The 16,240-nt window shown below is 34.4% G+C and overlaps 2 protein-coding genes across 8 annotated transcripts; one reads left to right on the top strand and one right to left on the bottom strand.

The window, feature by feature from the left end:
- Positions 1-4,599: 4,599 nt before the first annotated feature.
- Positions 4,600-6,260, bottom strand: LOC143918924 (peptidyl-tRNA hydrolase 2, mitochondrial-like). Of its 2 annotated transcripts, none has more exons than XM_077441040.1 (2): positions 6,052-6,260; positions 4,600-5,750 (listed from the first exon to the last, which is right to left on the bottom strand). In XM_077441040.1, exons 1-2 carry the CDS (start codon positions 6,193-6,195, stop codon positions 5,379-5,381), a joined length of 516 nt encoding a protein of 171 aa, XP_077297166.1. In that variant the 5' UTR covers positions 6,196-6,260; the 3' UTR covers positions 4,600-5,378. The 2 variants fall into 2 exon arrangements, with proteins under 2 accessions (XP_077297166.1, XP_077297167.1); XM_077441041.1 differs by lacking the exon at positions 6,052-6,260 and adding an exon at positions 5,866-5,925 and having other exon boundaries at positions 5,091-5,750.
- On the top strand, positions 5,443-15,887 carry LOC143918923 (coiled-coil domain-containing protein 42 homolog). Of its 6 annotated transcripts, none has more exons than XM_077441039.1 (9): positions 6,031-6,211; positions 7,055-7,323; positions 7,398-7,599; positions 7,670-7,843; positions 7,918-7,996; positions 8,073-8,212; positions 8,297-8,444; positions 8,527-8,680; positions 15,402-15,887. In XM_077441039.1, coding segments are annotated over exons 2-9 (1,083 nt in total). In that variant the 5' UTR covers positions 6,031-6,211; positions 7,055-7,138; the 3' UTR covers positions 15,403-15,887. The 6 variants fall into 6 exon arrangements, with proteins under 6 accessions (XP_077297164.1, XP_077297161.1, XP_077297160.1 ...); XM_077441036.1 differs by lacking the exon at positions 15,402-15,887 and adding an exon at positions 10,344-11,437; XM_077441037.1 differs by lacking the exon at positions 15,402-15,887 and adding an exon at positions 10,344-11,382 and having other exon boundaries at positions 6,034-6,211; positions 6,915-7,323.
- The last annotated feature ends 353 nt before the right edge of the window (positions 15,888-16,240 follow it).

Raw genomic sequence — 16,240 nt, 5'->3', positions numbered from 1 at the left:
AAATTTGCTATACTTTCTAATGTAAGCTACGAAACATTTGCAGAAAAGAAAAGTTGGATTTTCTAACTTTTTTGATAACTTATGATTCGACTATCCAACCAAAAATTTACATACATAAAGCAAAAATTTGACACAGGAAAGGCACTTAAAGCAATGAAGCACTTAATTGCCACAGTCTTATTATCTTACGTCCAAAAGGTCCAATAGATATAATCACTAATGCGCTGCCATAGGATGCTATAATTTTTTGTTCGTAGAGCTGGTTCCTAAAATACAGAAACTAAAAATAATATATAGAAAAGTTCGGGAGTAATGTTTGATAAGATGCTAGGCGGTTAATAGAAAATTACTTGATAAAATCACATCACTGAATAAAATGGTTGATTTACCAAATTTCCGATCTTATGTACATTATATGTACATATGTATTGCCTATATATGAAATGAACACCTTTTACTATTTTCAGCATTGTGTTATATTCGCATGATTCCGATACTTTTGCGTGTGAAATTCAAATATTCTTATTTGATATTGGATAGACAACGTCCCGTATAATAATTGTGATGTGCAAGAATAAAGGATATGGGCCCTTTGTGGATCGCTTCCGCTAAAATAATGGCACGATCCGAAATGTACACATACATACGTATATTAAATGTACATACATATAACATTTTATATCCTTTTATATTTGTTCTGTCCGCACATCAAAGAACTTCAACGTACCGTGTATAATATACAGTACAAATAAAAATATTCCTCCGGAGCGGCGAAAATGCAAAAAAATAAGTGGGTATGTACGTGCCAAAAATTCAGACATATTCAGAATCGACGCTTCAGTGTCACAAAAGAACATAAAAGAGGAAAAATCGCCGAACAGTCACAATAGGACGTCGAAGTTTTCCGGTCTGGAAGGATCCTGTTGGAATTTATTCCCGTCAATTTAAGGAAGATCTCGTAAAGGACGCTCAGTGGGTGAAAGTTATTATTGGCTTTCTTTGTAAGCAATTTACAAGAACCGCTTGATTTATGACGAAGGTGAGGCAGCAATGTTCCACTGTCAGCTGGCTGATACAAGCGAGGCAAACAAGGCAGGTGCCTGAGCCGGAACGTAATGGATCACTTTCATTTTAATCTCGAGACGTGAAAAATGGGCCACAGTACCACTACAACATATTCAATTTTTATCCCCGAGCCCAAGTTTCCATCGAGGAGGAGACACTTTGAAATCGAGCCCGTTTTACGATATTTTTCAAACAAAATTTGTCTCTTTCATACTTATGAAATATTGCAGTGACAGGTTGTTGGGGGTATGTGTGGTGCGTATGATGCTCGCGTTTATATTTACTGCTCACCCTCGCGAATTTCGTAATTTATACTGACCGAAGAGGGCAAAACAAGTCCGCGAACCATGGAAATATAAATAATGGCCGCTGGATTTATGAAAAGGGTCGGCGGCTCTGAAATGCCCATTTTTAATCCTGAAAACGAGCCCCCAAACTAATCCTTTATACGGAAATATTTTCAGCTCGCATCACTTTTTTCACACACGCGGGCAGGCGAAACGTCGAGGCGATTGCCGCTCGCAAAAAAATCATACGAAATAAATACGTCGAAACGTCGCAGTTTAGATTTAAAACCGCAGTGAATAATGATCGAGTACCGATTCTGTCTGCAATTGAATGTTGAACACCTAAAAATAGGACATTTATATGCTAAAGCTAAAAAACTAGATCAACTGTCAACAGCCTGCAGCCCCAATCCGATAATAAAATGTATACTTAATTTCATATACCAATACATACGATTTTACCGTTGCTGGTTTAAATTTCATACCCTTTTCACGTTGACGCAACACTGCGGTAATGGTTGTTGTCATATATTAAGAACACACTCAAAAATGCACGGCATGGGACGCGTACTTGGACTCCAGCGGTGAGAGGCGTATCTTCACACCGCAGGGATTTCCCATACCAAGGTCGCAACCAGCAACATAACTCAGTGGTTAGCGTGGCTCTATTATATGGTCTCCCTATCAAATTCGTTGGATTCGTCTGATGTTGGAACGAATTCAAAGGAAATTCCTCAGATTTTTATATTTGAAGAAATTTTGATTTTATCTATATCTGTTCCCTAGTGCCTTTGTCTTGGGATCTTTGGGGTTCAACTCCTTAGCAAAGAGAAGACATTTATTTCTTAGGAAACATTTCGTAAAATTATTAAGAGGAGAGGTTCACAATCCCAGTATCCTGGAGAAGGCTAAATTTTTGGCCCTGGAAAATCATAGGGTTTTGCGAAAGCGTCATATCTTGTTGCCAATTAGGGCAAAACAAACGTGCTCATGAACTCCCCCCTCTCGAGAACTGTTCGACTCCTAAACTTACTGCCATATTCCTTGGATCTCTTCAATGCCAGTTATGTTGAGTTGATCGAACACATCCTACATAACGCGATATAATTATCTTTATTATTTATTTGTTTTTCACTATACATATTTCTTACTTGCTTTTAATTTTTTATTATTTGACTACATATTTTTGTTATTCTTGTTTTATGTATACTTATATTTGTATTAAAACCACAGTGACGCCTTGCGGCTACCTGTCAAGTTTCTATTGTATTAATTTTTTTAAATAAAATAAATTCCGAGGTTGCATGGGCAACCAGCAACATAGTTCAGTGGTTAGCGTGCAATGCTTTCAATTGAGGGGTAATGGTAGTTTGTGGTCATATGGTAAGAACCAGGCCTGACGAGAGGGGGGGAAGGGTATGCAAATAACCTGGGGCCCATATTATGTATGTATCAGTGGCGGACGGTGGGTGTTAATACCGGGTGTGCTGTGTATGCCGTAGGGCATAGGGTATAAAATTAGCAATTAAAAAAAAATACTCGTTTTGCATTACAAAAATGTTTAATTTATTAGTTATTTATACATAAGTTCAATGCGACGTTTCTGAGACATAAACTTTTCAATCACGTCTGCATAGAATGTGTCTTTCTGTTTTAATTCCACCAATAACTTTTTTTCTATTGAAATTAAGCTAAGGCCACATAATCTATCTTGACCTTGCGTACCTCTATAGCAAGTTTTTATTCTTTTCAGCGCCGAAAAAGAACGTTCTGCTGAAGCTGTACTGCTTGGTATCGTTAATATTAATTCTCCCAGCTTAAACACCTCTTTAAAACCAGATTCGAGGTTATTTTTACTATGTTAAAAATGTACATACTATGTATGTACATTTTTATCAAAAGTATAAAAGTATTATTTGGCCCTTATACTCTTAGGGTTTTTTGAACACCAAGCAAATTGGTATAACTGCTTTCGAGTGACGGATTTTATCTACTTTTTATGGCATAATAAATTTTAGGGAAAGATCCGTTCTGGTGTCAGAATAGTCAGTTCCCTCGTAACAATATCCAAAACAAATTAATAAAATAGCCCTTGGCCGATTCAAGCAGGTAAAAAGCGGATAGTTAAAAGTACGAGATTAGTGCATTTTTACATGGATAATAAAGATAAAATCTTTCACATATCTGGCACTCAAATTCTCGATAGTTTACGTGACTCTCAATGGGTGGAATTTTTGAGTACCAAATATTTCATGTTCGTAACGTGTGCGAAATTGTCACCGGACCAAACATACATAGACTTGCATCTTAGTCTGTAAATGTCACTATGGCAAAATTGTAATAAATAGATATATATACCATAATCAACAAACGTTTATTAGTCTAAAGAGCGGACCCAGAGCGCGCCGTTCATTGTTCAATTGTTGTAAATGCATTGTTAAAGGTTCGCCGAACCTTTTTTTTTTGCACTCTAGCTTTGTAAATAGAGCCAAACCGCTCCGATTCCTGGAAAAAGCACGCTCTCTATCCGCGCTCTATAATTATTACAGTTAAAATCTTTTCCACGAATATGCAAATTAGCTATGTATAAATCGGTAAACGGATTATTGCGCACATTGCGATCGCGTGCTCGATAATTGTTGCCACAAAAATCGCGAATACGGAATATGTGGCACTCGAGTTTTCGTTAGTACAATATTTCTCGCGTGTAACTTTCGATTGATGGAGTTTTTGGCTGTCAGATGTTCCGCGATCGAGATTTTAGTGACGCTTTTTGCAGAATAATCACTTTACCGCATAAATCATTCAAAAATTCAACTATCAATTACCGAATTAAAACTTAATTTAAGCTTTAATCCATCACTGTCCAGTCTCTGGGATACGTACTTAAATATTATATATGGAACTTATTGGTTAATGCTTCATGTAACAGCCAATATAAAAATCAATAGAAAAGACGTTCCAACATCAGCTCGTACTCGCCTCCTCAATCATAGCTAGTATATTCCACTGGGAAATCTTCGCGTGTCCTTGATCTTATCCTCTGCAAAATATAATCGTTTCCTTTGAATTTAATGTGGCAGAAAATTAAAGATATATTCCGGAGATGGTCAAAGAGCGTTCAATTTATATTTGACCGGAAATGAAACATGTCATGACAAACTTACTTGTATGAGTTTTCTTAGATTAAAATGTTTTCTTTAATTTGTCAAAGATATTTTTGATTTCGATAAAAAAAATGTAGAAGGACAGAGGATAAGACTTTTTATTGATTTTCTAGAGCCACATTAGAAATATTTTCAATAATTAGTACATCAACTAATTCAATCATTCAACACAAACTTATTCTTATATTTATTATGCATTGTAAAGAAGCAAGTTCAATGAATGCTGAATATCAAACATTACGTACGGGATATAAAAACTTTTGGATGTGTATAATTTATTAAGAGTACAACGTAAGTTTCTGCTCAAAACTAATTTAATCATTTCTGCTCGAGTCTTCGCATAGACACAATTACAAATCCCCGATGGAGGAAAATTCGAGCCGAACTTCTACGACCAACTTGTAAGTCTAAACAAGTGCATGAATCTATATAGCATTCACACTTGCCATAGTACTTTCCTACTACTCCAAAATATATATTATACAGTTGTGATTACTTAGAAATGTGTACATATGTATCCAATCAGTATTTGAATTCAATTTGATTAAAAAAATAAAACTATTTACTATTTATAATTTAATAATTATATTATACATAAAAATACAAAATAATAAACATGGTATTGCTAGGAACAATCAATACTCTGAATACAAATAAACCCATCTCATTCATCGTGCCATACCGTACAGACAAAACTATCAAAGAAAAGTATGATTTTTTTTACTAAAGAAAAATCATAATTTTTACTTTTAAAAGTATTAATAAGTACAGAATGAAATTGCAATAGGTATATTTTACAAGATGCAAACTTACATTAGCGAGTAAACAAAATAAAACAAGACTACTCATGTTTGGAATTTCAATACAATTTTAAATGCCCAGTGACAAAATCGATGGCATTTTTACTAGCCGGACCAATTCCTAGTACGGTTTTTGTATTCGGAGCGATCTGAGTGCGGCCTGCGTCGCGAATCAAAGACGTGACAAGTCCAACCTTCTTAGCACTATTGTAGATATTCATCAACTCCTCTTCCGAGTCTACTTTCAATGCTATTTTCGCCTGCCCGGTGTACTCCCATTCGTCCAGAGCGGCCGGATTTTTCTTTTGGGTCTTTGAATAGGCGCCGACGGCCGCGTGGGCACATTGAGCAGCCACCTTTCCCTTGCCCATCTTCAAATCTGATCTCACGACCAATACCAATTTATGTTCGCCGCGATCGTCAAAGAATTTCTGTAACAACACAAATAAATTTAGCGAAGATTTAACAATATAATTTCAGATGTACACAAGTTATAAATATATGATAATACATTTTCATAAATTATATTTAAATCTTAATACAAACTTTTTCTTCCATTGATAATCGCAAACACTTTGATGTGTTAGTGATACCAGTATGACTTGCAAAGGCGCTTGCCAAAATACGTAGATACATATTGATTATTAATTAATTGACGTAAAGTGTTTGTCCAGGTGAATTTAACACCACATGTTTTGCAAATGAGTATATACTGTTGTTAAGGTTACTTACTGGTGGTTCTTGCTTCTTGGTTTTTTTTGTAATAATTTGTTTAGATACCGAGGTCAATCCAAACAAACGAGTCCTATTTACGAAAAGTGCACACAAACACACTCCGCAAGCAATTCCTGACAAAAATACTGTGTTAATATCCATTTCGACTGCAGAAAAGGTACTACAGCACGCGTGTATAACCTCCAAGCCTGTTGAGTTTGACAGTTCGTAGTGTCGATAATGCAACACACTGCTTTACCGTCACATACAAAACGAGCAATGAATAAAAAAACCTTTTAATTCGAAATTTCGTAATAACACTTCATATCGAAAGGAGATGGTTTTATTTTTAGTTTTACATTAGTTTTTTCGTTACTGTTCTGTTTCTTATTGTCTTTCAAATTTTTCAAGTGGTGATTACTCCCACTGCCCATTTGTTTAGAAATTTAATTTTATTTTATTTTTAACATATTAGCCACAGTGACATTACAGAGAGCTCCAACGCGTCACTGTGGCCAGTAATTCAATAATAATAACATGATAGCAATAATAATAACTTATAATAATAACAATATTAACACAACATCATTAAAATCATAAAAAATAACAATCATTCACATTTATAATTGGCAAAATCAATCACTGGCATTACTCAACAACCACTCAAACAGATTAGCATATTTTATATTGAAGAGGTCAATTTCACCAGCAATCCGGTTGAGCAAATATATCGCCCTAGATATAGAAGCCGTTGCCAACATATTTGTGCGAGCCACAGGAGGAACAAACAAATCACGATTCCTCAAGTCCCTGAATTTACTAGGTGCATAAAACCTAAATTCATTAATAACCTGAGGATTGTATATTATCCCATTCAACAGCTTAAAAAAGTGCCTTCCCAGTAACATATTCCGACGAGACTCCAATGAGTTGAAACCCAACGCCCCTAAAAGGAATGCACTAGGAAATAAATGAAGCCGAGGAGCTAATAAAAAATGAAAATTATTTGTTTCATTCACAGTTTAATGAAAAAATAGTGGACAATAGGGTCCTGAATGGTGAATCATAGATATTGCCACTTTATGTTGCCAACTCTGTTGAAACTATGTATAGCAACCAAGTTTGTTTGATCAAACGCAATCAAACGTTCGAGCAAAATTTTAAAATGCAGAAAAAGTCTTCAGAAGAATCTAAATACGATGATTTGGCACCGATTGTTCTCCCTCAGGGACATCCTTTCGAATCCGTCGCCGATTACTTCATTTCAAAAAATGAAACTAATTTTATGAGGTACGTCAATAGATCAAAATTTTCATCTTTACAATATGAAATACTAAAAATTATATTTATTTCGAATTTATTAGATTTGCTCCAGAGCATGATCCAGTAGGACGCATGCCTGGGTTGACTGGAGCCAGAGCTCATATAGCATACACAACAGCCAAAGAGCGGCTTCAAGAAGCTCGTAAAGAAAAAGTAGAAACTCGGCAATATATGGATTCTCAATGGCAGAAATTAGGACAACATCAACGAATGTTACGAGAAGCTTTCGTGAAATTTAATCAGGTTTTTTTTTTATATTAAAGAATATTTATAATCTTTAATTGTTTTTAATTAATTTTTTTTTTTTGGATAGTTTGTGATAGAAAATGAAGATAAGCACAAAAGAGCCGCTGAAAAATTGGCAAACGACGAAGCAGCATTGGAGATTAAATTGCAAGAGGAACAGGAGTTTCAAAAGAAACTTCTCGAAATGGAATCACTCTGTTCTGACGTGGAACAAATGCTTGAGAAGTATTCAATATATGAAGTGAGAAACAAAGTCTGTTGAAGTATTAATTATTAAAATCAATAATTTCTTAATCAACATTAAATATTTTTTAGAAGTATCTCCTATCAGTGGTGAAAGAATATGATGAATTCAAAAATCCAATGGATATTATACGTCGATTTGAAACGCTCAGTAATTATATGATTGATTTGTTTTAAAAACCGTTAATGTTTTTGGTACATAAATTTAATAAGTCTAAATGTTTCAGCTTCAGCCAAAGAAGAACTTTCAAAAAGACAAGAAGAAGATTTGAAGCAATTGGAAGAAGCTTGCAGTAAAATCAACACTGTTTTAGAAGATAAAAAAATGAAAATCAGTGGTTTTAACAACACGCTATCAGACTTACGGGTTATTTGTTTTCAAATATATTATACATATATCAATAATAAAAATACATTATCAATTTAACAAATTCGCTCTTTAATCCTTCAGCAACGATACAGTAAGGCAAAAACCGAATCTAAATGTTGGGAAATGGTTTTAAATAGATTGAAAGAAGACTGTGCAACGAGAGAAACAGAATTCTGTCGAGTCCGTGAGAGCCTTTGGTCACTCTACTTGAAGATATGCAAAAATAAGGGTATATTAGATGAATTTTATTACATATAATATGTATATTATTTTAATGCAATTTAGTCTAAGTTTAAATGCTAAATTTTAAGGAATACATGCATCCTGTAAAAAAGGAGATTATGAAGGCCAACTAGTAGTTGTGATGAGAGGTCTCGCTGAAATACGAAACATTGTGAAGCTAGCTGAAGAAAGAGCGGCTCAAGATATATCTTCGGAACAAGTTCAAAAATCATCAAAAAAATAGTAAAAATTCAATTTCAATTTTTTTTATCAATAAAACTCATTTCGTTAGAATTATCAGTCATATTTATTGTCTTAAAAACAAATTATATTAAGCCTTCCCTGATTTATCGCCTTTAGTTTTTGATTTTTTTGATTCTTTACCTGCAGTTTTGACTTTAGTTGGAGCTATTAATGTAGCTACTATTTTCCCTTTGACGTTTTTATTTTCCTCTGATTTTTTTACCTTTTCCTGAAATTTTGTTGAATTTTTTAATAATGTACATCGTATTCTAATACAAAAATATAATATAAAAAAACTAAACCAACTTCATAATGTTCGCTGGTCACAATATCCATAGTTTTTCGCTCGATCGTCTTCAAATACAGCATCACATTATGGATGCTAATTTCAGTGGTACCCAATAGTTGCAATATAGGCACTGCGCCACAGTCTATCATTCTGCAACGGATTACAAAATAACAAAATTGTATATGTATTCACATAGGAAATGAATTAGAAGTTGTAACGGAAGCTTTTCTCACATAAAGACATCCTGAATGCCAGCCAAAGAATCCGAAAGCAGTTCTTGAGCTTTGATCTTGGATTTTTCCGCTGCTTCCGTTCTCGTTTGCTGAGCTTTCAAGCTCTCTTTGAGACTTTCTAGTGACTCCTGCTCTCGAGCTTCTCTCTCTAATTTCTGAGCACGCATATCCTCTGAAATAATAATGCACACGTAAATAAGAAATGCACTAACGTAAAAGCTCTTCATTTCCGCAACACTACATTTATAATTAAAACTCCTCTCTTTTTCAATACGCAAGTTGAGCAACACTCTGCAACCTTGCCGCTCGTTAATCCTCACATACAAACACACCTATTTTTATCTTCAATTCGGCAACAGTATTACTCAAAGTTTCCAGTTCATGATTAGCCTCGTTCACATAGTTAAAAAGTGCGTAGTTTTCCTCATCTTGTTTTGAAAACTTCGCTATCAGTCGATCCAAATCAGTTTCACTTGTGAAGTCCTGAATAATATACATACATATGTACATATTTGTAAGAATCATTTCGTACATGTATTATATAATCCATTACAAAAATTAACAAAACCTGAATTTCTTTGAGGATATCTCTCAATCTTTCTTGGGCAGCAACTTCCCGGTCTCGTTGAGCTCGACGTCGTGCCTGGTCTCGAGCTTCTAATTCTGCCAAAATTCTCACAGACCCTTTCACAGCCAAAAACTGTTGAAGTTTTGAGTCGTGGTCTAGTGTACGTTGAAGTTCACTCATTTCCTAAAAAGTATTTTAATTCAGTTTCTAATTAAACTTAGATTTAATTTCACCATTCAAGTCGCAATATATGTATGTATGTATATAATTTTACATGAGTATGCTCCACTTCATCGTATTGAGCACGCTCTCTGATAGTTTGAAGCTTATGACACCACTCTTCTCTTTGATCGTAAAGCAAAGTTGACTGTTCTACCAATTCCATCATAAAACTTTTTCCGTTGGCTAGTGCTTCTAAAGTTTTTGCCCACACTACATTAAAATGAGACCTGAAAATTTCCAATAAGTATAGTTTAACTGCCAATTTGGTACTATATATGCATTTTTATTGTTACCTTTCTTGGAGTAGATGATCGATCTCTTGTCGCATTTTGAAATTGTTCGCATTTACAGAGTTGAATTTCTTTGTGGTGACTTCTAAACGATTCTCCAACTGTGCTACTCGATGTTGATTGTGACTCACCTTTTCTGATGCCTTTTATATTGTGTGACAAAAATGTAAGTGTTTATTGAATTACAAAAATGTAAGTGTTTATTGAATTACAAAATTATGTTAAAGCTATGTTTTGTAAAAAAATGTTTACTTCTTTTTCTGAAATTTGTTTCGACTTTAATGCAAAAACTTCTTTCTCGACCTGCTTCAAAAGATAATCTATCTCCCCTATTTGAAACCTTTCAGCTTCAATTTCTTTTTGATACTGTTCCTGTTCTAGTAATAAATCTGACATTTCACTTCCGACACAGGTGTCTTTCTTAATGTTCGAGATTGATCTGGAAATCTAATACAGCATTAAAGATACTACTGTGTAAAAATAGTTAGAATTTCAAAAATTGCACTCTACCTTCAAATCTATCATCATTTGTTCGTATTCTTTGGATAGAGCAGTTAAAAGTTGACGTTGTTTGCGCAATTTCGGTTTTGCTGCACTGCACATTGTCACCCTTTCCATCTCCATAATACGATACTAAAAATATAAAAATAAGATATTTAAACTGATATTTTGTTGTCTTAAATTTTATATAACGTCCAATACCTGTCTTTGAAGCCTCGCCAATTCATCTTCGGCGATTTTATCCAAATCGGTTTCTTCTTGTCCAGTGTTTAGAGCCATTTTGAGATTCTATTCGATGCTATTTGATATTTTATATTCGAAATCAATATATAATTGAAAAGTACTTGACAAAAGTAATCGAAAACGTTTTGAACAATGTAGCTAGCACGAAAACGCTTTCAATTCTAAGGTTTGTTTTCGTAAGTAGGTAGTTTTACTCCATAGCAACCTCATATTTATTCAATAGACAGTTGAAGAATTGTCCTTCCTATAAGAGTACAAACTTAAGATTGATTGAGTTCGGCAAAAAAGGATTGCTTTTAAATTTAGCAATGTTTTATATTGGGTATATGTATAATAAACTCTGAGATTTTGAGTGCATAATTTCGTATTTCAATTCAATACTCTTTTAATATAAAAGCAATTTGCAAATGTATTGGGATTGTTTTATCGTCCATTTACTATTGCATCATTTTTCCGAACGAATTTCCTTTCCCTTTTTCCCTCTCTTTGGATTCGTCCATTCAAAGATGGCGTTCGAAATGGAAATGGAAAAGCGCTGGCCATAAAGATATATCGGTTGACTTCTTTCTTAGAATACAGATAGTATTTCCAATTGGCCGTTGAGGCTTTCTTGTATTTGCCATCTTCTCACCATCACTTTATGGACACAGGTGTGTTTTATTTCGCAACAACCATTTACATCCACGCAGGCGACCCGCCTAAAGCACGCTTCACACCAATCGATACAGTAAACCTCGAATTAAATAATTCCAAAGTGACACAATAATTGAAGTCATGTTCACGGAATGACATCAAAGCAAAAGCACTGTTCGAACTCGAACATTCGAGCACTTCGCTCGAGTTGGAAACTGGCACGGAACCATTACGGGAGGGTGCAAAAATCAATGCACGCCATATGCAAAATGGAAAATTTCCATTTAGACATGTGCTACTTTCGCCTTTTGGAAGTTTGGAGATATTTTCAGACGCAATAACCAGCTGAAAGCTCGGCTTAAGCTCGGCGGGAAAGCAAACGGTCCCTGCAAACCGAGCGACATTATTACTGTCACGGTTATTGTAACTGCCGGTGACACTCTCTTAGTTTTATTGTCCGAGTCTATTTTTTTACGACGTACTATTTCAAAAAAGGATACTTGATATCGTCCTTCTCCTCCCCCCTTAGGGATTTTTCAACCGTGATATATGTATGTACGTGCCGACTTACATGTGCGAATGTCGGGACACCAAATTTTGAAACTTGATATTCAAACTTTACAAATGCCAGTTCGAATTTTTTGAACATAACATGGTGCTTTATAAAATTGAGGCTATTGTTCCAATGTCTTAAATAATAGTCCAGTTTGCGACATTCACAAATAATTACCATTAGATTCGGGCCTCACCGTCTAGTTGCGCGACCAGATCAAATGTATGCAACTGTATAGGGCGTGCCACACCGTACAACTCATCGGTCTCTCAAGTAATTTAGTCCACCGACCAGTGAGATCGGTCGCAGGCGTTGGGTTTCGTCTCGAATATTTTATGACTTGAACGACCAACACGATGCTTCTATGTAAGAGACGAGCTCCACCGTTTTTTAATGTGCCACACTGGTCGAAAATATAACATAAATTGAAGGAAAATATATAAATTATAAAGGAATAATATTAATATCATATACATATGTACATTCATACCTACAAACAATACATAAAAAACAACAATGGAAGTAGTCACAAAACATATAATAAAATATAGGGAGAATAATTGGAAATGTCTTGCATCAACAGTCAGCACTAGGGATCCAAAATATTCGAATATCGAATATCGAATAGTAGCTTTAAATTATTTATTTTATAGTTTTAAAAAGTTCAAGATATTATTAAAATTTTAAGAGAATCATTATCCGGAACATCAGATAGAACTAAATGTGCTGTACATTGAAACTAAAGGTATTTGCTCTTGGTAATCAAACATACATATAATATTATATGTTTGATTACCAAGACCAAATACCAAATAATCCCCGTGAGGCCTCCTCGTGATGGAAACGAGAAGATCAAAATTCAGTCATACATCACATAATTATGAGCACAGGGTACCAGATAAATAGGTTAAAATAATCTCTAATAGTCTATAGTCAGTGGTTGCCACGCTGGTTTTTTTTTTTTTGAGCTTTGTTCATTTTTCCAGTATTATCTTATCGGCCTATGTATATTTTTTCTATATATGCAGTTGACAGGGGTTTTCAATACAAATATAATATGTATTTTAATAAAATTAATCACAATAAAACAAATAAACATATATGTACATATATATCAACAATTCTCAGTACTTCAATTGAAGTATTCATATATTTTTTTTAAATTAATAATTCAAATAATAATAAACGTACCTATGTACAACGATATGTGAAAGCATATTCAAGTGACTAAATGTTCTCCTTTTTCTAGAGGTTTTATATTTATACACATGTACGCGTATACGCCTAGGGCTTCAAGAGAATGAATAAATATTATACGAGGCTTGTTTATGGGCGTTACGCATTTTCGATAAGTAAACAACATTTAGCCCTGTGTGTCCATTATCCGGCCCTGGCGACATTTTGTATACGTCTTATTTATCATTTTCTTTGAATGGACGAAGCGGCAATAAAAACCCCACGACGCATGAAAAGTTTCTGCCGGGCATTAGCGTGTTTTTTTTTCATATACTTTATATTGCATACGTAAAAGCCGAACTAATATCGTAACATTACGTATGTACATATATGCATATGTGTGAATATGTTTGTGTTGTAGCCCTTTATGAGCTCGGTGCGGTTAAATGCGAGCCACAGTTTGGCTCTGAATGGGGCATGTCTAAACAAAATCAAAAGCTAATGGTAAGTCGCTTTCTTGTCAGATTGTAATTCTTCACTTTTTTCCCAACAATAGGTTATAAGAAAGCACTTTGACGGAAAACGCCTTGATTAGATTTTACGACAAAAAAGTAGGGAGGTATATTTATATACTTCATGTAAGATTTATATAAGATTCGAATTAGGATCCCTCAATTTGCTATACTATGTATGTATTTTCACGGTATCTTAAATGATTCGTGTAATTGCGAATATCGTTTGAAGGGGTTTAACTTGAATATGCAAAACGAAGTTTAATTAGTCTTAAGTGTCACCTGAAAACGTGAATACTTAATGACAGTTATTACTTTTTTTTAAAGAAAACTAATAGCAGAAACGACAAGTGAAGGTCTATTGGCTGTTTTAAGAGATGATTTATCAAGTAAGTTAAACAAGTCAGACCTTGGGGCATATAAATAATTTAAAATAGTAAAGATAATCTTATATAATAGTTGTCTAATGCGTGCGTGCGTGTGTACGAAGTACTCGCTGTTAACACCATACTCCGTCTCTCGGTCTCCCCTAGGAATCGTATATCGTGGGAAAAGACGCGGCATATCACTTCGTTCATATGATCGGCCGACAAAAACAAGAGAAATTTTTTTCAGAATCCGAATCGGAATTGCGATATTTTACCGAGTGCACAATTACATATGTGCACATATGTCACTAGTATATTACAATTGATTGAGAATGTGCACACCGACCACCATAAATTATTTGTCAACTAATTAATCATATATATAAAGACTAATCTGTGTGTGTATGTAATCTCTGTGTGTGTGTGTGTGTGTGTGTCCTAACGCTCGCCGAACATAATGAATAAATCGATAAAAATCGATAGATCGATAAACCGGAGGCATCGGGGGCGTTGGGGGCGAATGCGTCGGGGCGTCGGCGATGCACAAAACGTAATTCGTAATCACTTCGTAATTTGTAATTCGTAATTTCTAATTCGTGTATCAATTTCTTTCCAAAACCAGTCGATTCAATATCTTTAACTTTATTTTGATTCGAGTTTCAATTCCTTTTCCAAACCACCCGTTGAAATTAACGGGCCCTACACTAGTTTATTATAAAGACGTTAATGTGTGTGTGTGTGTGTGTGTGTGCGTGTGTGTGTGTGTGTGTGTGTGTGTCCTAACGCTAGCCGAACATAATGAATGAATCGATAAAAAGCCTAAACTTTGTATAAATTCTCATTCTGAGTAGAACCGGCGTACCCTCACGCGAACACGAATATCCTCTTATAGGTATACCTGAGCTCAGAGACTTAGCCGTGAAACCATCTTCGAATATTCAAATCGTCTTTTTTTTTAAACATTAATTGAAAATTTTCGTTCTCGCCATATAAAAATACGTAATTATAATAATTATATTTAGCGAGGTTTTGAACCATTTTTTTTTTGTTTTCATGTTAAAAAATTAAATATATATTTTTAATTGAAATTAATTTATATTTTAACGTTATTTGAAAAATAAAATTAATTCCAGATCGTGGGGTCAAACCCGGGCCGCTCAGTTGCTTAACTGGGCTTTAAACCAGTACACCCCGACAACCGACAACGAAGGCGTTCTAAATTTAATATATATGTAATTTAAAATATTCTAGGTTGCGAGATCAATAATTGTGGGTATTGAGTTTTGTAAATTAAACATACATTTTTGCTTACGTCACGCGATGTAAAAATACGTACTTTTCATATTATCCAATTCCGATTCCGATTATTTTTCATTGCATAATTTAATTGGCATAACCGATTCCCGATTTCTGTTTCAGTTCCGATTCCGATTATTTATTACTATTCATATTGTAACTTTATTTTAAATCATGTATCAATTCGAAAGCACCCGTTGAAATTTCAACGGACATAAAACTAGTATATTAAGAATTATGTATTTATAATTGATAATTATTGATCTACTGGTATAGGACATTCGTCATATTGGAGCGATCTGTATGACAAGTGTGCATTATTGAATAAAAATATAAAATAAAATGTATTGCTTTCGTCATTCATTCATTGCATTTGTGCATTTACTGTATTTTTTTTACTCAACCTCTTGTGTCGACCACGAACATCGTTTCCCAATTAATATGAGTTGTGATAATAAAACGAAAACGATTTCATGATTCATATTCCGATAATGAAACTGTGGATAAGACTAGTTGTTGGCTGAAGTCCATCACTTGAATACAAAAGTTTCCTGACAAATATTATTTTGGATGGTTGGTAGGACGAGCTGTGAATATCCTCATTTATACATATGTACATATATGTGTGGACCTACACTCCATCCTTGTGGTTCCCTTCCTTTACGTCTGAGCTAAT

Source organism: Arctopsyche grandis, chromosome 11 (assembly GCF_051622035.1).
Source record: "Arctopsyche grandis isolate Sample6627 chromosome 11, ASM5162203v2, whole genome shotgun sequence".
Classification (NCBI taxonomy): Eukaryota; Metazoa; Arthropoda; class Insecta; order Trichoptera; family Hydropsychidae; genus Arctopsyche; species Arctopsyche grandis.
The sequence above is the reverse complement of the archived record's forward strand: the minus strand, read 5'-3'. Positions and strand labels throughout refer to the sequence as shown.

Coding starts and splice junctions, on each gene's coding strand:
- LOC143918923 (XM_077441035.1), top strand. CDS start 7,139: ATGTATAGCAACCAAGTTTGTTTGATCAAACGCAATCAAACGTTCGAG. Junction 7,844..7,917: donor AGAAGTATTCAATATATGAA/GTGAGAAACAAA, acceptor AATATTTTTTAG/AAGTATCTCCTATCAGTGGT. Junction 8,445..8,526: donor GAAGATATGCAAAAATAAGG/GTATATTAGATG, acceptor CTAAATTTTAAG/GAATACATGCATCCTGTAAA.
- LOC143918924 (XM_077441040.1), bottom strand. CDS start 6,195: ATGGATATTAACACAGTATTTTTGTCAGGAATTGCTTGCGGAGTGTGT. Junction 5,751..6,051: donor CCAAGAAGCAAGAACCACCA/GTAAGTAACCTT, acceptor GTGTTGTTACAG/AAATTCTTTGACGATCGCGG.